This window comes from Entelurus aequoreus, linkage group LG09 (assembly GCF_033978785.1).
Source record: "Entelurus aequoreus isolate RoL-2023_Sb linkage group LG09, RoL_Eaeq_v1.1, whole genome shotgun sequence".
NCBI lineage: Eukaryota > Metazoa > Chordata > Actinopteri > Syngnathiformes > Syngnathidae > Entelurus > Entelurus aequoreus.
In genome coordinates this window covers 4,870,466-4,896,691 of record NC_084739.1, presented here as the reverse complement: position 1 = coordinate 4,896,691, position 26,226 = coordinate 4,870,466, and the positions used below count along the sequence as shown (strand labels likewise).

At 39.3% G+C, this 26,226-nt stretch overlaps 1 protein-coding gene across 2 annotated transcripts in view; it reads left to right on the top strand.

Moving 5' to 3' along the window:
• LOC133657077 (dystonin-like) overlaps positions 1 to 26,226 on the top strand; it is a 220,070-nt gene that overhangs the window by 122,044 nt on the left and 71,800 nt on the right. For both annotated transcript variants that reach the window (XM_062057994.1, XM_062057995.1), the window contains exons 34-41: positions 42 to 125; positions 235 to 342; positions 589 to 687; positions 6,443 to 6,589; positions 7,985 to 8,073; positions 9,496 to 9,604; positions 22,627 to 22,779; positions 25,908 to 26,141. In XM_062057994.1, coding sequence (XP_061913978.1) covers positions 42 to 125; positions 235 to 342; positions 589 to 687; positions 6,443 to 6,589; positions 7,985 to 8,073; positions 9,496 to 9,604; positions 22,627 to 22,779; positions 25,908 to 26,141 — 1,023 coding nt within the window. The remainder of the gene's footprint in view (positions 1 to 41; positions 126 to 234; positions 343 to 588; positions 688 to 6,442; positions 6,590 to 7,984; positions 8,074 to 9,495; positions 9,605 to 22,626; positions 22,780 to 25,907; positions 26,142 to 26,226) is intronic.

Here is a 26,226-nt window from a genome sequence, read left to right as displayed (position 1 = left end):
ATAAAGAGAAAAGCTTACAATGTATAAATGCTGTTTTTCAGGTTCTTGTTGCTGAAATTGAACAAAAGCAGTGTGAGATTGATGACTGTCAGAAGTACTCAGAGCAGTGCTCATCTTCCATAAAGGTAATTGCTTCAATTTAAGTCACTTTTTTTCTTCACTGTGCATAGTTTTGCCTGCGGTATGAAACAAAAAGAGAATCTTGTGACCTCACATATAAACCTCTCTCTTTAGGATCTCGAGCTGCATCTGATGACCTTCAGAGCGATGGTTGACTCTCAACACAAATCACCTCTCAAGAAACGCAAGATGCAGACTTCCTCTGATGCCATCCAGCAGGAGGTAGACTTCTAATAGTCAGATTTAAAAACGTTTGTGGCACTATACACACGCACACATATACAGTGTACATACATTCATAAACACACATATATGCATACTACACACTCTTACACACATTCATATTCACATACATACTTACATACCTACAATACCAATGTATTATTCATTGTCAATTCCTATTTTGTAACCCCCTGTCGCAAAGGACAACTTTATATCGTCTCATCGACATCTTAATGTTTCCCACAGTTTATGGATCTTCGCACCCGCTACACAGCCCTTGTGACTCTCATGAGCCAGTACGTGAAGTTTGCAAGTGAAAACTTGAAGAGAACAGAAGACGAGGAGGTGAGATTGCCTCATTTACAGCAGTGCAGACTTAAATTGTGCCGATGTGACTCTACTCATGTTTCCATGTTATCCCTGTTTCTATTTTGCATCAACCTGTTTTAGCAGCTCATGCTAAAAAGGTTGGCATCTGTCAAACACATTTTCCTCTTGGTTTCTACCCATAGGCTTACATGTTACTCTGTAAAAAAGTAACATGATTATGCAGTGCATGTATTGCTGGTGATTGGAATTTTCTATAAAGAAATGGCCTTTTAGCTTTGTTTCAATAGAACTTGGGAAACAATAGAACGTCTTCATGGAAGAAATTTTCACATCTTGGTGACAGCTTTCGGACTGGAAAGTAATAGATTGTGGTGAATTTGAATTTATTGGGGAAGGAAGATATGTCTCGAAATTGCTGAAGAGATTGCTTGAGCTTGCTTCAACACTCTTGTAAAGCTGGAAAAACAATCAATCATTCTACGTCATAATTACCTTGATGGATGACTTATTGTTTTGCATTTTAGAACAAAATGGCATTTGAGAGAGCAGAAAATGCAAAAAGAACAGAAAGTGTGGAGCTCCAAAAAGCTGCCGGGGATGTAACACTTAACCGTCTTAACCTGCTACTGTGTGAACAAGAGGCCTTGGCGGCTGAAAGACAAACACAGTTGCAAAGGTTGGAAGGAGAAGTGAAAACACAACAGCACACAATAGACAATCTAACGTTTCAGAAATCCCAGCTAGAGAACGACGCAGGTCAGTATCGCGCCCAATTGGAGATGGCAATGGCGGACAAAACTGCCAATGAGCAGGAGATAAGTCACGCTAAACTGTTAATTGAGCAGGCTGAAGCCAAGTGGTCCATGGCCCAGAGGAAGCTGGAGGACCTTGTCAATGAAAACCAAGTTCTTATGAAGCAGAGCCCCACGATACAGAGGAAAATGATAGTTCAAGAAGATTTTCACAATGACATCCAAACTCAGTTGCTTTCACCATTTGAAAGCTATTACAGTGAACCCCAATCAAACGTGGTCAGAGAATTGGAACGAGTAAAAGACGATCTACAGCAAAAAGATGATGAATTGGTCCTAGTCCAGAAACGAGCAGAAATGGCTGAAGAGAAAGCCCAAACTTATAAAAAGCTGTGTGATGACAGTGATAACAGACTAAAGAAACATCAGCTGGACATAGAAGCAGAGAGGTTTAACCTGAAACAGAAATCAGACGATCTTCATCAGGAAACGCTATCTCAGCAGCAAACCATCTATGAACTTCAAGAGGAAGTCCGATCTTTCCAAAGGGGCAAAGCCTCACTGGAGCAAAATGCTTTTTTCCAAAACACTGAAATTGAAGGTCTCAAAGAGCAGCTAAAGATCACTCAAGGAAAAGCTCAAAGAAGGAACTCCTCAGATCAGGACTACATTTACAAGGTTAACAATTTAGAGGAGGAGCTAGCTTCTAAGCAGGCCTTGATAGATCAGCTGAAATTTAAATGTAGCGATCTGAAGAGAATAAATATGTCGACAGAAAGTGATATTAGAGGTCTTCGGCTAAATACGGAGTCGCTAGAAAAAGCAAGATCCAATGCAGAGCAAAAGGTAAAGTCTCTGAAGAGTGAACTTCAGAGCTGCAAAGAAGAGCTTCAATATTCTAAGGAGGAAGTTGCAGTTATGAAGAGAACAGAGCAGGAGTGTCTTCGCAAATGTAAAACCCTTGAAGCAGGAATTCAAAACTGTGAATTTGTGGCTTCTCAATTGCAGACGAAAACAGATGAGTCAAAGCATGTAAATGTAGACTTAGAAATAAATCTAAAAAATATGAGGGCTAAACACGATCTGGCCATAATGGAAATTGACAGAAAAGGTCAAGAAATTGAAATTCTCAAGGCTCAGGTAGAAGCCGCAAAAGCGCAAGTCAGAATTATTGAGGAGGTGCACAATACAAAATCCCAGACTTCTCATGAGCTTCAGAATAAATCACAAAACCATACTTTGACCTCCAATATTCTAAATTATCAAAGAGAAATAGGATCGTTGAAATCAGAGCTGGAATCTGTGTTAGCTGAGAAAAGGTTAGCTGACCAGAAGGCCCACATGCAAAGTGCAGAAATACATGATTTGAACTTAAAGCTGAAAAACAAAAATGCAGAAATCCAGAAAGGATCTGCGCTGATTAACAAACACCTCGGCAAAGTGAAAACATTAGAAGATGAACTTTTTAAATATGAGCACAACATCAAAGGCCTAACAAGAAGCTCTGAAAATATGACAGGGAATTTAAAGGACGAGATACTTGCTCTTCAAATGGAGAAAAAAGCGGAAGAGAAAAATGTAGATCACTTGAACGTTAAAGTTTCAGAGATGAGCAATGCTCTACAAACAGTAAAAGAGGAGTTAGCCAAAGAAAGAAAAGATAGGCAAATGAAAGAATCTACAATAAAGCAGCTTGAGAGTGAGCTTCATAAAAATAAATCCACAGTGACAGAAGGAATGTTTAGCTCTGACCAATTCCGATCAAATCTTCATCATGAAAATGCAGTCCTCAAGAAGGAGAAAACCGAGGCTCTGGAAAGAAGCCTGTCACTGGGATCTGAAATCCTTTTACTTAAAGAAATGTTGCAGTGTAACCAAGCAGAAACTGATCGGATTCAAAAAGAGAACACTGTCCTCAGGCTGAGGACGCAGCAAATGGAGGAACAACTTGAGAAGTGCAAGAAAATGCTGGAAGAGCTGAAGACTAAACTGGAACTTCAGAGGCAGGGCTATGAAAGGCACCTAATGTTGGTAAAGAAAGATATAGAACACAAAGTTATATTGGTAAAGTCAGAAGAAGCAAGAAATGAAGACGTGTCACAAAAAAATGTACAGGGCGCAGAATTAGGACAGACGCTTAGCAACTATTTCAAAGGAGAAGTTCAGGTGTTTGACCAAAAAGCATCAGACTCAAAGCAACAAGAGGACCATCTGCTGCAAGTGCAAATCAGACTGGATGAATTAGTGAAAGAAAATATGAAGCTGGACAAAGATTTGTCAAAGGCAAGGTTACAAATTGCTCAATATGAGGAGGACAAACGTCAGCTAAACTCAAAGTTTTATGTTTTGCAAAGCAACGAGCGCCTGACACATCTTCCAAGAGATAGTGAGCGCAAAGTGATGCTAAAGGAAGAGAAGTGCCTGTCATATGCCAAAGAGATTCCAATTATTCAGAAAGATACTTCTATCCTGAAGACAGGAAATATAACGATGCAGAAATACAGCGAGGACACTCTAAAAATGAAAAGATCTTCAAAGGTATGGGAAGAAGGACGCAAAATCTATTATAGTATTATTTTAACTGTTTTATTTCTAACTCAGTGGTATTCTAATCTCCAATCCACAGATGCCAACACTGCAGAAAGAAGACATCCCTAATAGGTTTAAACAATGTGGAATGGAAATGATCCATAGTCAGACAACTGTGAAAAATCCAATACCTCAAAAGCTCATGTACCTGCCAAAGGAAACTGAAATTAAACCGCTTGAGCGAACTAAGATCGTTAAAAGTCAGGGATACATGGCCTTGTGTGAACCCACAGAGTACCCGTCCGAGCATAAACACAGCATTTATATTACCAGAACTTATCAGCTCAAAGAAAACCCTGAAGCAAAAGATGCACCAGAGAAACGTGCTACAGTCTATAGGGAAAACCTGGACTTGTTGAATTCAACAACACTGACTGTCTCTGATCTTAAAAGAAGCACAACAATTCTAAACCTTATCAGATACAAGTTATTGGATGAAGAGATCCTCCGTAAATTAGAAATGGGCCTTACCACGATGGATAAGGTGCAAGAATTCATTGCGCCATACGTCAGCAAACCGACTGCCATTGCTGGAGTTTATGTGGAGTCCAGTAGGAAAAAGGCTTCCTTCCGAGAGGCCGTTGAGAAGGGCTTCTTAGCAAAGACCTACGCTTTGGAATTTCTAGAGACTCAGGCAGCGACTGGAAGCCTCACTGATCTAACTACAGGGCAGTTTTACTCTGTGGATGAGGCTCTTGAGAGAGGAATCATAGAAGAAGCCTTAAAGGATAAACTGATAGAGGCTGAGAAAGCTTTTACTGGCTTTGTGCATGCTGGTAAAAGACTGTCTGTGTTCCAGGCGATGGAGGAGATGATTCTTGAGCGACGTATAGGCAAGAAGATCCTTGAGGTACAGATTGCTACCGGAGGAGTGATCAACCCAGAGGCTGGTATCAGAATGCCACCTAGCGTTGCTATTGATCATGGCTTCTTAAACAAGGAGACCTTTCAAGTTCTGTATGATCCTGTCCGAAACCCCAGAGGTTTTCACTACCCTGATACTGGACAGAAAGCATACTACTCAGAAATACTGAAGGGGAGTCTTTACGATATCGATGGCGGTGTCTTACTTCTTCCGCTAGGGGACAGACACCTAACAAATAGTTCCCCGACAAGTTCTCACCGGGTGTCTGTTGTCAGCAGCAGCAGTGGCATTGAGATGTCCGCTTATGAAGCATTTAAGAAGAAATATATCAATAAGCACACCTATCTATTTCTGTCACAACAAGAGAGCGAATGGCAGGAGATGTCTGTAGATGTTGCCAATAAAGGAGTGCACCACTTCATCTGTGATGTCAAAAATGCCAGAAACCTATGTCTAGAGTCAGCTCTCAGTCAGAGATTTCTGGAAGCGTCTGAGCTTGAACGTTACGGGGATGGCCTTCTTAGCATCAATGAGATGGCAGACATCATATTTTCCAGAATGGTCGTTGTGGAGGATGTCAACAGCCCCATTGCTGGTCTATGGGACCTCACACAGAAGAAGAGGTTGTCTGTTTTGCAGGGTTTTCAACAGGGCTTCATTGACAGGACAACTGCCTTGAGAATGCTGGAGGCTCAGGCCTGTACTGGAGGGATCTGTGATCCCTTCTCTGGGGAGAAACTTACAGTCAAAGATGCACTTACTAGAGGGCTTTTAAATGACAAGTTTGCTCATCCACTTCAACAGTATGAGCAGGCATTCAATGGCATCATTCACCCCAAGACGGCAAAGCCTTTGTCAATACCCCAGGCTATCCAGGAAAACCTCTTACCAAAAGATATCGGGACTTGCTGTATTGAGTTCCAGCTTCTGACTGGTGGACTCATACACCCTGACACTCATGACAGAGTCCCTCTAGATGAAGTCCTTCAGAGGGGCCTTGTTGACAAAGCCACTGCCCTTGCAATCAAAGACAAGGGGTCCCATTTCAAAAGCCTCTCTTGTCCAAAAACCAAGAGACGAATAACATTCAAAGAAGCACTGGACAGAAGCACATATGACTGCCACACTGGGTTAAGATTACTGGAGGCTACTAAGGCTCAAGGTTTTGGATCCTTATCAACCATACATCACGGAATGTGGAAGTCTAAACAATAAACATCACATACTTTGTTTAAAAAAAAAAAGCTTTTTATAGGACTTTGTGTAAGTGTGGCGGCTATAGTAGATTTCTGCTATAAATTGTATTTTGCTTTTGATGTCCTTTTATGTTGCTACACTTTGTTTTCTATCGAAGCGTATACAGAAAAGACCAGTCCATTATTGAACGCCTTATTGAATGTTTCTTAGTGTACCAGATTGTATTGGATCTTGTATATTTTTTTAAATCAATTTTGTTATATTTTTGTTATTTGAATGCCAATCAACTTTTTGTTTACAATTTAAAGATTAAACTGTTGCTTCCTAAATAATTATATTTCCATACCCTTGCCTGTTCTAATTCCAGAGATCTGTTGATGAGGAGAAGCGAGAGCATGGTGATAAAGTTAGCAAACTGTTAGGTTGGATGTCTAATGTGAAACACAACCTGAGCAATGAGGGGAATTCTTTGAAAGATAGCAATGCCAACTCTGATGCTTCAAATAAACATCAGGTAATCACGAGTTTTGTTTGTTGTTGTGACTATTTTAATAAAGTAGTAGAGAGACCTAATAAAAGCATGTCTGCTCTCTGATGTAATTATTGAATGTATTTCACAAGGTCAGAGGTACTTTTGTTTTGTCATATCAGTAGCATCTGATACAACCTTACCGTTGCACAAGCACCCATGTTTCACATCAACAATTTTAGAAATGAAACCTTGACCTGATCTATCTGAAAATCCATATCCCTTTTGTATCAAATGTAACATTCAATTAATATATTACAATATTTTACTTAGAAAAAACACTCAGAGAGCACAAACCTCCACCAGGCCTTATCTTCCAATGGTAATGAAGAATGCTTAAAAAAAAAAAATCCGCTCATACCTTTTTGAGCTATTTTGTTATCTAACAAATACACGGGCAGACAAACAAACCCCAGCGAATCTAAGGATAAGTCCAAGTCTGCGTGTGTGTGTTTTGTTCGTCTGTTGCTTCCAAACAGGCTGCAAGTTCATCGCTGTCAGCACTTGAATGTAAAATAAACATAAAATAAAAAATATATTAAAAAATACAAATAATGAGTCATTCATTGTCTTTGTCTCTGTGGGTTGAGGGGGGGCCGCTAGTGTACACAGAAAAAAGTTCAGCCTTGTAAAGGAAATGTAAGGTAACATAGTGGAAATGATCTCGATCACCCCAAAAAAACTAATCACTTATCCTTATCCCATTTCTGACCTTTCGTGAAAATGTAATCAAAATCATCCCGTAACTTTTTGAGTTATGTCGCTGACAGACAAACAAACCCAGACATTTACGTTCTGGCGAAGGTAATAATACAATGTATGATGTTTATCACGCAAAATGATAAAATACCCTTAAAGTCAAATAAATAAATAAAAAATATATGCATGTATATATCCACATAAATAATGTGGTTAATATTTGCCACTTAGTTGTAATAATAAATGCTTATAGTAGAGGTACATACACATGTAGTATATAACGAGAGCCAGTACAAGAGCTGTATCATATTATTTCTCTGGAATAGTAAATTTAATGCAAATGTTTGATTGACACTGTCAATGAGTTACTAATGTGAACAGTATGACCGTATTAAGGAATTTTTTATATTTTGGTTACCTTATTTAACTTCTGCACTTAACCGGGTCTCCACCACAAGCACAATAATTAACATGTTGTTAAAGGAAAATCTGAATAATTGACTAAATCAGTCAAAACTAAACTGAACACCTTTGTGTCTAAATGGTGTGTTGTATCGCATTAAATTATGTATTATTCTACCTAATGCTGTAGCGAAAAAAATGTATTTTAATCAATCTTTAAGCAATCTAAAATGTCATGTATATACTTCACTATTAATGAATGACTATTTGATTCTGCAGGTGTCTGTTGAAGAAATGGCAACAAAGAAGGAGCAGATAGCAGAAGCGCTGAGGGCCACAGAAATGATGCTGAACAAACACAGTGAAAAGTAAGTGCGGCATTTACAAACTATATACTATACTGTATATACAGTACATACTGTAAATTCTGTAATTGGAAGTTGACAGGCAGTTATTTACCAAATTTGACCTACCGTATTATCCGGGCTATAAAGCTCACCCGTATTTAGGCTGCACCCACCACATTTTAGAAGAAAAAAATATTATATATATTAGCCACACCGGACTATAAGCCGCAGATATATACAGGTATGAGAGATTTTGTATATGTTTATTTACATACCTTAATTATTTCCAAACGGTGCCTGTAACACGGCAATGATCAAACAAAACAGAAGTCATCGTCATGTACCCACTAGCTTCGGAAGCTAGCTCTCCAATCAGCTAAACCGACTCAATTACTCCATGTCGACGTTTTGGTGAATTTACATAACTGAAACAATGAAAAAAACAATGCCATTGTAAGTTATTGATACTAACACAGACACTTGTAAACGTGTTAGCAAATTCGCTAATGCTAACGATGGTAGCTTGACTACATTACGATAGCATGTACAAATATGCATGAAAACACTCCTACAGACGTCGCACAAGGGACGGTTTAGTAAGTATTGATCGTTTTGGTTACATTGTAAAATTTAAGAATGTTGCTTGGAGTGATGAATGAGGAATCCTTTCAAGCAGAAAGGCTTTGGACGAATATACGTCCGGCACAAAACAGAAAGTGCATTGTCAACCAGCAGCACCTGCAGTGAACAAACTCGTCCAAAAGATGGCGCCATACCACAAACAATAAAAATCCTCTTCAGTGTCTCTGCTGGTCTAAAATTAAAACTATTTGTTCAATACAAAACATTATGGTCGTTAGCGAAGACACATCCATAATTAGCTGCATCGTTTCATAAGCCGCAGAGTTTAAAGCAATGGAAAAATGTAGCAGCTTATAGTTTGGAAAATACGGTAATTTTTAAACTTTGATAATGGTTCTGAGTGCATTTGAAAATGGAAAGGAAAACTTAACTTTTTCTATAAACAAGTATATTGCACAACACAGAAGCAGTTTAACCAAAGTTGTAATATTGGTGAGGAAAAAACTGCTACCCCAGCAATAATACCACAGATGGGTTTATAGCAAACAACAGTACAACAATTGTAAATTCATGAGTTTCATACCAGTAGCTGAGTAACGCTATCAACAATTAAAGCAGAAATAGCTGACCACTCATGATACTTCAAATGCAACTAGTGCCCTATTGTGGAGTTTTATAAATATTACAACAGGAGGTTGCCTACAGCCACAGCTGCCCGTAAGAGACCCAGGCAGTTATTTACTTTTGTAGACCACGACATTTAATTAAATATATGCATTATTAGGTGCATTTAGGCTATACACAGTAAGTGCTATCTTTTTAACTTCTGAGTCTAATTATTTTGGTATGTTTGTCTTTTAGGATGACAGAAGAGGAGAGAGAAAAGGCCCAGGAACAGTTGAAGGAACTAAGTCAGGCCTACAGTGAACTATCCCAGCGTTGTTCCGATCAGCTTGCTCCTGCAGACGAGGTTGGAAATTGGGCTTTCTTCTTCTTTTGAGTGAAATGCTGTTGTATTTTGTTGTTGTCAAAGGATTGAGGATTCATTGCATGATTAACCGCTTCTATTCTTCTCTGTAGCATCACCTTAATTCTCACACACCGGATCATTTAAGAAGTGTTTCTGTTTTGACATTTATACCTCAACTAGTACATTGGAGTATGCTGTAAACTTGCTGAGCCATGCCAGTTTTCAGTCTATGTCACCATTATGAATGTGTTGATGTTGAACTGGCTAATAGCGTTGATGCGTCAAACTCTCCACTGTGTGATGTGACTAACCAACACAAGTTGCTTTCCCAGAGGCATGATTGCTTTTCACCTTATGCTGACACTTTTCATGTTGCAACGCTAATGCAGTGTTGAACTTGTGCACGTGATCTTTAACATGTTCGTCTATTGGTGAGTACACATTTGTCTTTGTTTTGAATACTTACTTTAACATGTTTTTGTCTAGCTCAGTAGTGACTGAATTTCTCCTTTTATAGGCCGTGAAATCCACCATTAGCTGGATTTGGACCCAAGGAACAGACCCTCTTCCAACCTTGAACCTCTCAAAGTCTGAGCATTCTCTGTACATGGATGATGCTCTCATACCGGATCCTGAGTCCATCATGGAGAGCAAGTGCTTACAGAGTTCACATGTGACTTCTGTGTCCATCTCTGACTTTGCGGCAGCAGCAAGGGAAGCAGATGACCTGGTCGTGAAGATAATTGCGGTCAACCAAGACAGTGATGGACTTAATGTGGCCTACTCAGGAGATATAGTGACCCTGGACAGGGCGTTTCAGGAGGGATTAATTCCTGCTTCTGTGTATGTGAAAATTATTCAGAGGCATAAGACCTGCCAGAAAGTGATGGGCAATCACTCTACTGGAAATGAGTCATACTTAGAGGCACTGCAGGTTAATAAACTAATGTTAAAGTGCCTAAGTGAGAATAAATCACTGGCACCAAAGCGGGATGTTCACATCTTGACGTCTGTCTCGAGTGATCCCACTCAAGAAGAGCATATTGCAACTGCAACACAAGGAGTTATGGCCCAGATTGGAAGCAATGGTGAAGGACTGAAGGTGGATGCGGAAGTTCAGTGTGATCTAATGAGATTTAGCAGTACACTCATCGTGCTTGGGAATGGGCATCAGTTTATAGGCCTTGTCTTGCCTCGGCCCACTGAATCTCACTTTTGCTCCACATCATCGCATCACAATGAGCAAACTTTCACTGATGTATGCGACAGCAGACTCCGAAACAATGGACACAAAATAGTGGCTTTTTATATTCCAGAAAATTCGCAAGTTGTGGATGTTAATTCTGCTGTACAAAACGGGTACATCGACGTTTACACGGCAGAGGTTTTGAAGTCCATCGAAATTCCTAATGATTTTTTCAATGTTGAGGACCTTGGTGAGAAGTTTTCTTCTTGGCTCATGTGTCAAAAAATTAGACTTGATGGCTGCAACTCCGCTGAAGAGTCAAAGCAACTGTTTATTTCCTATCTGTGGATCAACAGTTACGTCCACCCAAAGTCTCAACAAAGGATTCTAATACTCGACAAACAGTTGAGTACAATTATCAAGTTTTTTGTAGAAGATTCTGTATTTTCTGGCCGCGAGGTTGGGGACGTTTCAAAACAGGTGGAGTTAGAGGTTCCATTCATATGCGAGGAAACAGACAAAATGGTGATAGAGCCAAGGGATGAATTTCATAACCATTTTTCCCCTTCGTTCATTGGACTAGTTGATAACAACTCATTTGCAAATGACTTTTCTTTGGATGATAACTCAGAAGATCCAATGCAGACTCTATGGCATCAAAGCAACACCAACTACACATTTCATGAGAGTTTATATATTGAGGATGGAGATGATTCAAATGGAGCTTGCAATATTCCAGCTTCCCAAGACATTCCATATTTTGTAGACAAATTTAATGCTGAATCACTACCAGACGGATGCATCCATCAGTTTGCAGCAGAGTTAAATGCAGAGTCGTTATATAATCCATCAAGAATGATCAATGTCACTTCAGCTGACAACATATTTAAGGAGAGAAAATATCAAGATGACACTCTACAGCAGGAACAAACATACATTTTGAGTGAGGGAGTTCACTATGACATGGAGATAGAAGCTGAGGAGGCAGTCTTTGTTAACCAAGTTAAAGATGAGGAGAAAACTGTGCTGCCTTGCCTGTCCATATCTTCACACCAGAGTCTTGGTCTTAACCCTGCAGAGTGTAGCCTGGTCCACCCTGAGTGTGACACTGTTGATTTTATTACACTGAAAAAAAGGAAAAATACACAAAACCCACCAGATTGGATGCGGAAGAATGGGCACCCAGTAGTGGAAGACAACACGAGTGGACATATATCAGAGATGAATGATTTTGTTCATGATTTTCCTATATTACCTTGTGGTCACGAGCCTCTTGGGATGTCTTACTGCTTTGGGAAGGAAGTTGATCAGGTGTGTGTTCATCACATTGACGCATTAGCTGTCACCAATAACCCACTGGCTGATAATCAGGATGAATGCAGTGTTGTTGTAGAAAGTGCTGCTCCTACCATCCAATCAATTCTACCGAGTTTATTCAAAAGTACTGATCTAAAAAGTGGCAGTGAGTCTTCCTGTAGCGCTAATCAGTGTTATGAAGTTAAGTCAATGCTCAATAATGATTATTTAAACAGAGCTGGGTTAGAAGGCAGTGATGGAAATAAATTATCATCGCTTAGCAAAGCAGTTTTTGAGGAAAGTATCATAGATGATGTAGATTCTTCATCACCAAGAGATGCAGTCAAAGCTTTGGATGCTGAAGCACAAGGTGACTGTGTCGTCAACAAAAAAGATGGAGACATAATTGAACAAGTTGTTGGTCCTTCAGAAAACAACTGTATTGTTCAACCTGAACCCAAAAACATTGTATACGATCACCTTGGTGTAAGTCTTCTGCAACAGTCAAATTCATCATCTATGACATCTGTTGATTCTGACAGACTGACACTCACACATCATTGGAATACGAAAAGGTGTGATCAAGACAATGTTGAGTATTGCACTTCAACATCTGCCAGAGTCTGTCCAGAACCAACCCTGGCTGGTTCCATGATCAGTGCACCAAGTGATGGTTGGATAAACACAGGAGAAAGGCAACTAAGAGAAACAAAAAAGTCAGATTCTGATTGCACAAACCAACACAAAGATCATATATTTTTACACAGACATCCAATGGATGTGGAAGGAAATCCTAAAATATATACCAACTCAGTGAATCAACATGTTGATCACCAGGTGAATATGATAAATGAATGGTGTGAAGGGAGTGATTCTGCGAGCAAGGCTGATACAACTGGTGTGGAGGAGAGTATTGCTGCTCATGAACTTGTAGGAAAAGATGGACTCAACAACACTGAAACGGTACACCAAGATAGAAAAGATCATGGGCAGCAGCCTAATATTCAACGCTCCAGTGAGCCACCTGGAATGAATGAAAATAGGACTGATGCCTCAACAGGAATTAAAGGTGACGATTCTGATACCCCATCTGTAGATAGGGCTGATGCTGATGTTCAAACCACAGAAGCTCAAGAGAGGCCTATTAATCCAAATGAAAAAGTTAAAAATAAGCCTTATACCCTAACTGAAAAAAATGAAGAGGACTCTGACTCTGAAGAGGATAAACATGGGTTTACTACCCTGACTGGAAACATTACATTAGAGTCTGATACTCTAACTGGGGGAGATGCAAAAAACTTTGATGCCCCATTTGTAATGGATAGAGAGGAAATGGATGCTCCAGCAGATCAAGCTAAAAAAGATGGTTATGCTCCAACAAAAAATTATGAAGTAGGGTCCAATGCCCCAACTACAAATGCTGAAGAGGTGTCTAATACTGCAACTGTAGAAGATGACGAATGCTCTGATTATCCAACTAGAAAAGCAGAAGAATGGTCTGTTGACCGTTTTGATGGAGAGAAAGATTGGTCTTGTGCCCTTAGTAGCAATGTTAAGGAGGAGTCCGATACCTCAAGTACAAGAGGCGACATTCAATCTATGATCAATGAAGATGGTTCTTATGCCACAGTTGAAAGAAGTGAAGAGAGATGTGATGTCCAGCCTGAAAATGATAAAGACATGTCTGATGCCCCACATTTAAAAGATGAAGTTGATTCCAATCTCTCTGCTATAAAAGTTAAAGAGAGGGCTAATGTCACACTTGTAAAAGGAAAAGAGGACACTCTAAATGAGAAAGATAAAAAGGAGACAGATGCTGAAACTAGAGAGGCTCAAGACTGGTCTTATAGTCTGACTGGTGCAGAAGAGCTAGATACCCCAACTAGAAAATTTGAAAAAGAGTTTGATGCATCACCTATAAGTGATGAAGATAAAAATGATGCTCTAACTGAAGAAGATAACCTGCACACTAATGTTCAAAAGGGAAAAGACAAAGTAGGGAGAAATGCCTCAAATGGAGAAGCTGAAGAGGTGTCTGATGCTGCTTCTGGAAGAGATGAAGATCCATCTAATGCCTCAAATGTAAAAGGTGAAGACTCTGATGCTCTAACTAGACAAGAAGAGCGGTCTTTTGACCCTTCTCGAAGAGAGGAAGAATGGTCTTATGCCCTGACTAGTAATGTTGAAAAGGAGTTCGATACCTCAACTAGAAGAGTCGACAACTCTCAAAATGTAAGCAATGAAGATTGTTCTTATGCTACAATTGAAAGAGGTAAAGAGAACGGTGATGTCCAGCCTGAAAATAACGAAGACATGGATCATGCCTCACTTTCCAAAGATGAAGCTGATACTAATCCCTCTGCTAGAAAAGTTAAAGGTAAGTCTAATGTCATATTGCTTGAAGGAAGCGAGGATACTCCAAATAAGAAAAACAAAGATGAGTTTGATGCTCAACCGGTAGAGGCTCAAAATTGTTCACTTCATATTCTGACTGGAAATGCTACAGAAGAGTCAGATACCTCTCCTAAACAATATGAAAATAAGTTTGATGCCTCACCTGTAAATAATCAAGAGAAAAATGATGCTCTAACTAACGAAGATAAAGAGAACACTGATGCTCAAATGGGAAAAGACAAAGTAGGGACAACTGACCCAACTAGACAAGCTGAAGATGTGTCTGATACGGCATCTGGAAGAGTTGAAGATGTATCTGATGCCTCAACTGTAGAAGATAAAGAAGACACTGGAACAGATGAAGATTGGTCTTCTGTCCTGACTGGTAGTAATCAGGAGAAGTCTGATACCTCAACTAGAAAAGTTGACAACTCCCAAACTTTAAGCAATGAAGATGGTTCCCATGCTTTAATTGAAAGATATAATGAGAACTGTGATGTCCAGCTCGAAAATGATGAAGACGTGTCTGACGCCCCACTTCCAACAGATGAAACCGATTTTAATCCCCCTGCTGGAAAAGTAAAAGAAACATCAAATGTCGCACTTGTTGAAGGAAAAGAAGATACTCCAAATAAGAAAGACAAAGAAGAGGTTCATGCTCAAACTGGAGAGGCTCAAAACTGGTCTCATAGCCTGACTGGAAAGGCTGCAGAAGAGTCAAAAACCCCATCTAGAAAATATGAAAAAGAGTTTGATGCCTCACCTGTAAATGATAAAGATGAAAATAACGCTTTTACTAAACAAGATGACAAAGACACCGATATTCAAACGGGAAAAGACAAAGTAGGGAAAAACTACCCAACTGGACAAGCTGAAGAGGTGTCATCTGAAAGAGATGAAAAGTGGTCTGATGCCTCAACTGTTAAAGATAAAACATACTCTGATGCCTTAACTACAAAAGATGAAGATGAAGAGTACTCTGATGCTCAAACTAGAAAAGATAAAGAGGTGTCTCATGCCACAGTTGAAAGAGATAGAGAGAACTGTAATGTCGAGACTGAAACTGATGAAGAGGGATCTAATATTTTAAAGTATGAGGAAGAGTATTACCCCGCAGCTGGAATAGTTAACCAGGGGTCTGAAGTAAAAGGAAAAGAGGATACTGGTGGTCCAATTAAAAACGATGACAATGAATCTGATGCCTCAACTGTAAAAGATAAAAAAGACACTGGAAGATATGAAGATTGGTCTTCTGCCCTGACTGGTAATAATCAGCAGAAGTCTGATACCTCAACTAGAAAAGTTTACAACTCTCAAACTTTAAGCAATGAAGATGGCTCACATGCTTTAATTGAACGATGTAATGAGAACTGGGATGTCAAGCTCAAAAATGATGAAGACGTGTCTGACGCCCCACTTCCAACAGATGAAACCGATTTTAATCCCCCTGCTGGAAAAGTAATAGAAACATCAAATGTCGCACTTGTTGAAGGAAAAGAAGATACTCCAAATAAGAAAGACAAAGAAGAGGCTCATGCTCAAACTGGAGAGGCTCAAAACTGGTCTCATAGCCTGACTGGAAATGTTGCAGAAGAGTCAGAAACCCCATCTAGAACATGTGAAAATGAGTTTGATCCCTCACCTGTAAATGATAAAGGTGAAACCTTTGCTTTTACTAAACAAGATGACAAAGACACCGATGCTCAAACGGGAAAAGACAAAGTAGGGAAAAACTACCCAACTGGACAAGCTGAAGAGGTGTCATCTGAAAGAGATGAAAAGTGGTCTGATGCCTCAACTGTTAAAGATAAAACATACTCTGATGCCTTAACTACAAAAGATGAAGATGAAGAGTACTCTGATGCTCAAACTAGAAAAGATAAAGAGGCGTCTCATGCCACAGTTGAAAGAGAAAGAGGGAACTGTAATGTCGAGACTGAAACTGATGAAGAGGGATACGATATTTTAAAGTATGAGGAAGAGTATTACCCTGCAGCTGGAATAGTTAAGCAGGAGTCTGAAGTAAAAGGAAAAGAGGATACTGGTGGTCCAATTAAAAACGATGACAATGAATCTGAAACTGTAAAAGATCCCCTGACTGGTAATAATCAGGAGAAGTCTGATACCTCAACGAGAAAAGTTGACAACTCTCAAACTTTAAGCAATGAAGATGGTTCCCATGCTTTAATTGAAAGATGTAATGAGAACTGTGATGTCAAGCTCAAAAATGATGAAGACGTGTCTGACACCCCACTTCTAACAGATGAAACAGATTTTAATCCCCCTGCTGGAAAAGTAATAGAACCATCAAATGTCGCACTTGTTGAAGGAAAAGAAGATACTCCAAATAGGAAAGACAAAGAAGAGTCTCATGCTCAAACTGGAGAGGCTGCAGCTGGAATAGTTAACCAGGAGTCTGAAGTAGAAGGAAAACAGGATACTGGTGGTCCAATTAAAAACGATGACAATGAATCTGATGCTCAGACTGGAGAGGATGACGAGTGGTCTGTGGTTGCAAAAGAGTCAGATATACCACCTAGAAATAATGCAACATATTTTGATACCTTACCTATAAAAGATAAGGCGAGCACTGATGCTCCGACAAAAAAATATGAGATAGAGCGTCATTTTCCAACTGGAAAAGCTGGAGAAGTTTTTGATGCAACAATTACAGAAAATATACAAGAATCTGATACTCAAACAAGAAAAGTTAAAGACGATTATGTTGACCCATCTGAAAAAGATGACGCGCTGTTCAATACTTTGCCGATAAAATATGAAGAGTGGTCTGACTCCTTAGCTGAAATTGTTAAAAAGAAGTCTGATAACCTAACAAAAAGAGATCAAGAAGACTCTCATGCCCCCACCACAAAGCAGGACAAGTGTTCTGACGCTCTAGTTGGAGAAGTTGAAGAATTGTCTAATACCATGACTGAACATTGTGCTGGGGAGTCCAATACACTAACTAGAAACAATGAAAAATACTTTGATACCCCACCTGTAAATGATCAAGCAAAAACGCCAACTAAAAAAGATAGAGAGGAGTGTGATGCTCCAAATTATGAAAATAAGGAAAACACTGACACTCAAATCAGAAAATATGAAGACTGGTCTGCTGATGATGAAAATGAGCCAGATTCCTTGCTTTTAAAAGAACACGATTTGTCTGATACCCAGATTGGAAATGTTGCAGAAGGGATTAATACCACAATTGGAAGAGCTAAAGATTGCTCAGATGCCTCAATCATAAAAACTGAAGATTGTTCTTATGGCCCACCGATAAAAGTTGAAGAAGACTGCTCTAATGGTAGAACTCTACAGCATAAAGAAGGGTCTAATATTCCAGCTGGAAATGTTGAGGATGTGTTTTATATCTCAACTAGAAGAGATGAAGAAGTCTGTGGCGCTGCACCTACAAAAGACAAAGAGTGGACTGATGCTACAATTGGACAAAATGAAGGGGTGTCTGATTCCCCAGGTGGAAACATTGCAATGGGATCTAATACCCCAAAGAGAAGAGATGAAGAAGGCTCTGGTAATACACTAACAAAAGATGAAGAGTGCTATGATATCAATAATGGAAATGTTGTAAAAGAATCTGATACCCAAAATAGAAAAGATGAAAAAGATCCTGATGTACCAACCATAAAAGATAAAGTGGAGTCTGTTACCCCAACTAGGAACAATGAAATAGACTTTAACCCTTCAACCAGCAAAGAAGAGTTCAATGCCCTACATGGCAAAGATAAAGGCCCTGAAAATGAGTCTAATACCTCACTGCGGAAAGATGAGCGTTCTAATGACCCAACTAGAAAAGAAGGAAATAATTTTGTACCTGTAAAAGATACGGCGAAGTCTGATACTCTGTCTGATACTCTGTCTAGATACCTTGCCAAAGAGTCCAATCCCCCAACTAGAAGAGATGAAAAAGACTCAGATGATCAACGTATAAAGGAGGAAGAGGGGTGTGAATTATCAACTAGAAAAGATGAACAGGGACCTTATGCTACATTTGGATCTGACACCGTGATTGGAAAAATTGTGAAAGATGCCCCAACTAGAGGAGAAGCAAAATACATTGATGTGCCACCTGCAAAAGTTGCAAATCAGTCTGATACCCAAACTGCAAAAGAGGAAGGGGACTCTGACGTTCAAACTAGAAATGATGGCGATGAGTGTGATGGCCCGACAGGAGGAGTTGACAAGGTTTTTGGTGTTACATGTGGAACAGATAAAGATAAGTATTGTTCTAAACCTGTGAAAGATGAAGACAACTTGAATGCCTTACCTGGTAAAGTTAAGGTCGAGTCATATACCCCATTTTTTAAAGATGAAGAGTGGTCTGATGGCCCTAATGGAAGCAGTATGGAAGACTGTAGCTCTAGAGATGACAAAGAGAAGTCTGATGACCCCACTGAAATTAACGAAAAGGTGTTTGATACTCAAAGCAGAGCAGTTAAGGATACATTTTATTCCCTACCTGTAAAAAATGAAGAGGATTCAAATTCCTCATCTGGAAAACTTGAGGTGGTGTCTGATACCTCATTCAGAAAATATGAAGAGGGGTCTGACAACCCAAAGTCTGTTACCCCAATTCTAACAGTTAAGGGGTTTGATGCCGCTCTAATAAAAGAAGAAAACAGGACTGATGCTCCAGATGAAGGAGTTGAAGTACGGTCTGATACAGCAAGTGGAACATGTGAGGAAAACTACATTCTACCTGTAAAAGAAAATGCATGTAGTCCAACCAGCAACAATGACAAGGAGTCTGATGCTTTACTTGGGAAAAATAAAGAGGAGTCTGATGCTCCAACTATCCAGCAACAGCTTTTGCAGGTACTCCAGAGTGTCTCCTCAGGACACAACATCACTGTGCTCCAGGAAGTGATGGATACCCTACAAAGTGCTCTTGTGGGTGACACCCACGCCTTGGAAAGCATCAAGGAGGAGAGCTCAGAGGAGACTGAGCTGACACAATTACCTTCTCAAACCTTTGTCAGCAATATGGAGGAGGTGAATACTACGGTAATTCATATTTTTTTCAGTGAAGACAACATTCCACCTTTATGCTCATTGCTTTTGAAATATCTCATTCTCCTTTGTTTTCCAACAGCTCTCCTCCGTCCAGGATTACCTGGAGTGTGTTGGTAAACTCCAAGATCATGCGGATGTTTTACATGATGTCAAAAAAGACATTTTAACTCTGGAACCAAGTGGTGGCAATGTGGAGGAATTACAGATTCAAATAGAGGAGTTTCAGGTTACAAAGTGAATTCTAAACATGTACTGACAATACACTGTACTGCCGCTGTCTCTAACGTTGTGGTTTCTTTTGCTTTTATCCAGGCCCTAGGATCCCAAATTTCAATTCTATCTAGTGTTTTGACAGCAGACATGGAAAAAGCCAAACTTCTCCTACATGCTGCTGATGTCAACATTCCCACACAAATTTATCAGGATCTGGCTTCAATTTACATGGATTTGGAGCACGAGTTCACTGCCGTTGCCCAAATGCATGGCGAAATGAGTCAATCGTTGTTTCAAGCAATGGAAACTAGAAAGGTAGGAGTTCAAACTATTTATTTAACTATTTACAATATAACCAGACATAGGTGTCATTAGTGGTTGTGTTGTGATTTTAGGCACATTTGGGATCAACATACCAGAAACATCTCGCTGATCTTGAAGGTCTAGCAGACCTCATCCAAAAAAATTTAGACATGGGGGATGTGGATTGCAATGTATGTGATGTGGAAGAACTGGAATGTTGGATACAGAAAAGCAAGGTATTTAAAGTCACACAAAACCATCTGCAAAAAAATTATTTAACTACTACCATTTTGGATCTTAATAAGTAAAAGGAAATACGTATGTGCCACCCAGTATACGGTACTGTACAATAATACTAGATGATAACGTGATTTGAGAGAAATGTATCCATCTGAATAAAAAATAATTTCTCTATTTTTTTATTTTTATTTTTTGCCAAACATTCAATTTACATCACATTTGAACTAATCTTTTTATGACATTTTAGTTTACATATATATAATTTTTAGCATAGTTTGACTGATAAGTAAACATGTAGGTAATGATAAATAAATGATAAATGGGTTATACTTGTATAGCGCTTTTCTACCTTTCAAGGTACTCAAAGTGCTTTGACAGTATTTCCACATTCACCCATTCACACACACATTCACACACTGATGGCGGGAGCTGCCATGCAAGGCGCTAACCAGCAGCCATCAGAGGCATGATGTAGTTATTTATTCTATATTTTTATGAAAACATCCTTTAAACAACTACCATCACGAAAACACACACACTAATAACCTCAGCCATATTTTATTAGATAATCTTTGACAGCATTCTGATGCTTTGTTTTAAGTCTTAATTAGAAGAATATAATAATAATTTAATGTACTGGAATAATAACACATTTTATATTTTGATGATTTTTCTTTTCTTTTACTATATCAGATAACAATGACAATTCTGATCTGATGATGACATTTGAAATTATATAAACTCAATACTTAATTGAGATCACATCTAGATTAACCTTCTTATGGAAATACAACTTGCCAAATGCTTTACAGAATATTTTACAAGTCAAACTATGACAACTGTATGATTTGATTGTTTTTAAAAAACACATAATAAAACAGTATTTAATATATATTTTGTGTTATTATTATTATCATAATTATCATGTTATATTGATGTTTTAAAGATGTATCAAAACTAGTGCTGTCAAATGGTTAATTTTTTAAATCAGATTAATCACACTGTTGAATCTGGATTATTAATGATTAATCACTGTAAATTACTTGCTCACAACATTTTAATTAGCCTACATTTTGACACAAATGTAATTTTATTGTAATTTAAATTTTTAAAATGTTTTACTTGAATGTATGTCATTTATTTGCTCAAAACGTGGCAACAGATTTATCTAAAGTCCAGTCGGGGTTCATATTAAAGTGAAATTTGCCAGGGAGCACACCAGTCGGAGTCTTCTCAATCATCTTTGCAAAGAAGCATGCATTGACCTGATTACTGACATTATAACAACCCGTGCCACCTTTCAGGTAACCATCCGCCATCAACAGAAAGAACCATGTGTGTTCAAAATAAATTGTGTGATACCGTGATTAATGGCATATTTTTTTGTGATTAATCACATGAGTTAACTTGTTAATTTTGACAAACATGTTTTCACCGACATTTCATGAAAATATCTGTGGAACAATATTTAGGATAATTTATCAGACCCTGAAGTCATATTTTGTCATAGTTTCATAGCATTAGATTTAGATCAACATTTTTACAAACAAAATTTAAAGCAAATACTGTTTTTGAGTACTATTAAAATGATTAAAATACCCATCACAAGCCTGTCCTTTCTGCAGGAAGCCGAACGTTGTCTACACCAGGAGGCCAAGCTGAAACTGGACGACGTCACATTTGATGTCCAGAGTTTTATTTCCGAGCACGCTCTCTTCTTGAGTCCGGCTCAGAGCCGCTGCCTCCTTAGGCTCCTCAGCAGCACCCAGCGAGCCTATAGGGACCAGAAGGACAGACTTGTCGCCTTGAGGTGCACCTTAGATGTCCTGTTGCTCACCAAGGAAAGGGAAGAGCAGGAGAAGGTCTGCTTGTGGATATGCTGCGCACAATTCATATGTTGGCAGTTTGGCATGGATCTTGTACTAAAATGCAAGTCGGTAAAAGAGGCTTACTCATTACGTTGTTTTTTTTATGCCACTGTCCATGACAGACTATTTTATTGTGAAATGTCACTATATGATATTTTCATTTCTTTCTTTCAGTACCTAATGGCATGCTTTACTATGTTACTATAACCTATGTGCTGTGTTCTACAGGTGTCCAGAGACCCCATAAACAATTAACAGTTGAAATAATGCACTGCTGGACTTCCTTCATATTGCATTAACTCACTCGGCATAATGTCCTCGTGTACTTTCTCAACACCAAAAACAATGACTGGCTCGCATGTTTACAGCATACCAAATGTTCTCACTCTTGTTGTGTCAAAGGAAATGTATTTGTGCCTGTTTTCTGCCATGTTAGCACTGGTATGTAATGTAGTAAGCGAAATATCTGACGTGGTTTTTGTTCACAGTCCCTTTTGGCGAGGCAGCAAGAGATTGCAGACAAGCTGGAGGAAGTGTGTGACGGTCTCACTTTGACTGAGAACCGTCTGATTGGTCATCAGCAGCAGGCTGACAGTGCAGAGTGTGTCGCAGACCTGCAGCAGTACCAGCAGGAGCATCAGGTGCAAAGAATGTCTTAGCGCAGGGGTGTCAAACTCAATTTACCTCAGGGCCGCTGGAAGTAGAGTCGGGGTGAGGCTGGGCCGTATTCACTTCAGGATCACGTTTTAACCACGTGGCTGAATTAGTTAACTACTTCTACTAGCAGTTATAATGACCTTGAGCTATAGTAGGCCTTAAGTCATTAAAATTGAATGTAAAAATGGTATGTCATTACTCTATTGAGTTCCGCAGAAGATGGTTAGAGGCACTCCAGCTTGCTCTTTGTTTTGTCCAGTGTGCTGACATTTTTGTGTCTGCACTGTTATTGTATTAAGGGCCTGATCTACAAAAGGTTTGCGTGTATTAAAACATGTGCAAACTTGATAGAGCATGCAAAACTGATCTACTAAGCTTGTGCGCAGAGGATTGCGTCTCAATTAGGCAGAATAAGGAGCACGATCCATTTAGCGTGTCCGTCTTCATGAATACAGTATATGCTGATCGCCACAAAATGCTAATTTAGTTTTTTAACACACGCAGTGGGATTTATCAAGACTGAAACTGTTATGCGGAGCTGTTTTGCATTTTTATTTAGCATGTCTGATATGTGCATCGAAACTGGCAGTTGCACTGAAATAGCTGTGAGAAAGGAGGCAATCGCCCTGCAGCCCCGTCCTACGTATGCAAATATGGAATGTCAAAAACAAATATTCTATTCAGCAATATAATTTCAAATTTGATAGCTGCTGGATGACTAAAAAAACTGATTAAAACAAATTAAGTTGATGCTTTTTGGTGTCTGCTAGTGTTCATGACGTTCATTTTTTTCATATATATGAGAAATTAAACTCCTTGCAACATGTGCATGCTCACAATTAGTGCCAGTGTCTTCCAGGGCGCACCTTTAGCGTACAAAAAATACACTGCAGGACTGCAAATCGCACTGCTGGACTGCTTCTAAAATGCCCAAAAAAAGTGGCACGTGTTATAGTTGTCTGCTTTATGTTTTGAACAATTTCCCTTGTGGATCATTAAAGTTTGTCTAAGTCTAAGTCTAAATAGCTGTAAGAAAGGAGGCGATCGCCCTGCAGCCCCGTCCGATGTATGCTTGTCTACAAATATGGAATGTCAAAAATAAATATTCTATTCAGCAATATAATTTAAAATTTGATAGCTGCTGGATGATTAAAGAAACTGATTAAAACAAATTAAGTTGATGCTTTCTGGTGTCTGCAAGTGTTCATGACGTTAACTTTTTTCATATACACTACCGTTCAAAAGTTTGGGGTCACATTGAAATGTCCTTATTTTTGAAGGAAAAGCACTGTACTTTTCAATGAAGATAACTTTAAACTAGTCTAAACTTTAAAGAAATACACTCTATACATTGCTAATGTGGTAAATGACTATTCTAGCTGCAAATGTTTGGTTTTTGGTGCAATATCTACATAGGTGTATAGAGGCCCATTTCCAGCAACTATCACTCCAGTGTTCTAATGGTACAATGTGTTTGCTCATTGGCTCAGAAGGCTAATTGATGATTAGAAAACCCTTGTGCAATCATGTTCACACATCTGAAAACAGTTTAGCTCGTTACAGAAGCTACAAAGCTGACCTTCCTTTGAGCAGATTGAGTTTCTGGAGCATCACATTTGTGGGGTCAATTAAACGCTCAAAATGGCCAGAAAAAGAGAACTTTCATCTGGAACTCGACAGTCTATTCTTGTTCTTAGAAATGAAGGCTATTCCACAAAATTGTTTGGGTGACCCCAAACTTTTGAACGGTAGTGTATATGAGAAATTAAACTCCTTGCAACATGCATTTTCTTGCATTTGAAACATTCAAGTGCACGCTCACACTTAGTGCCGGTGTCTCCCAGGGCGCACCTTTAGCGTACAAAAATCGCACTGCTGGACTGCTTCTAAAATGCCCAAAATAAGTGGCATGTCTGCTCTATGTTTTGAACAATTTCCCTTGTGGATCATTAAAGTTTGTCTAAGTCTAAGTCTAAATAGCTGTGAGAAAGGAGGCGATCGCCCAGCAGGCCCGTCCGATGTATGCTTGTCTACAAATATAGAATTCTATTCAGCAATATCATTTCAAATTTGATAGCTGCTGGATGACTCAATGAACTGACTAAAACGAATTAAGTTGATGCTTTTTGGTGTCTGCTAGTGTTTTTTTTATGACGTTCATTTTTTTTCATAAACCTGAGAAATTAAACTTCTTGCAACATGCATTTTCTTGCTTTTGAAACATTCGAGTGCACGCTCACAATAAGTGCCGGCGTCTCCCAGGGCACACTTTTAGCGTACAAATATCGAACTGCAGGACTGCAAGTCGCACTGCTGGACCGCTTCTAAAATGCCCAGAATAAGTGGCACGTATTATAGTTGTCTGCTGTATGTTATAAAACAGCAAAACACCACAGGGTAGCAGCATGAGAACATGAAGTTAAAGTTAAAGTACCAATGATTGTCACACACACACGAGGTGTGGCGAAATTATTCTCTGCATTTGACCCATCACCCTTGATCACCCCCTGGGAGGTGAGGGGAACAATGAGCAGCGCCCGGAAATCATTTTTTTTGGTGATTTAACCCCTAATTCCAACCTTTGATGCTGAGTGCCAAGCAAGGAGGTAATGGGTCCCATTTTTATAGTCTTTGGTATGACTCGGCCGGGGTTTGAACTCACAACCTACCAATCTCAGGGCGGACACTCTAACCACTAGACCACTGAGTATGAAGGTGGAGTAAATGAGTGTCTCCATGGTGAAAGTCGCATAGTACATGCTAAAACATCATTAAGTTAAGGCAGTCTGCACCACCTTTGCACTTATCAATTGTACATATTAATTGTACTTAATAGATCACACGCAACATGCCCACTGACAGTGGACACGATTGTATAGTTTGCACACGCTGTTTAGCGCATGGTGTTTGGATCTTTGTAAATCAGGTCTTAGTGTTCTTTATAGTGGGACTCAATATTTCCGTAATATATAAAACTATTAGCCGCCCAGGGTGCGCTGAAGTCTGCAAAATATGGCCCTTCGGGTCGTGAGTTTGAGACCCCCTCGCTCAGCAAATGCATTATTTTTATGATCAGTCAGGGTCTTGACTGTTCCTCTTATGTGATCTGCAGGCTTTGCAAAAAGACGTTTTGACAAACGCCAGCGCTTTGAATGAGGTCATCACTGGCACAAAAAGGTTTCTGGAGGAAAACCGGGCCAACCTGACGACGGATCAAATCGCTTCGATTGAAACCAAGTTGGATGAAGCTGAAAGCAAGGCCAAGCTGATCCACCAGCGAGCAGAGGAATCCAGGAAGGACTTAGAGAAGGTTGTCACCACAGCCATAAAACAGGAGAGTGAAAAGGTCAGCAGCAGCTCTATTCTCACCGCTAGTAAAATGCAAGCCATTTTTTTATCAACATATATGCACATTTTATTTGCCATTTGTC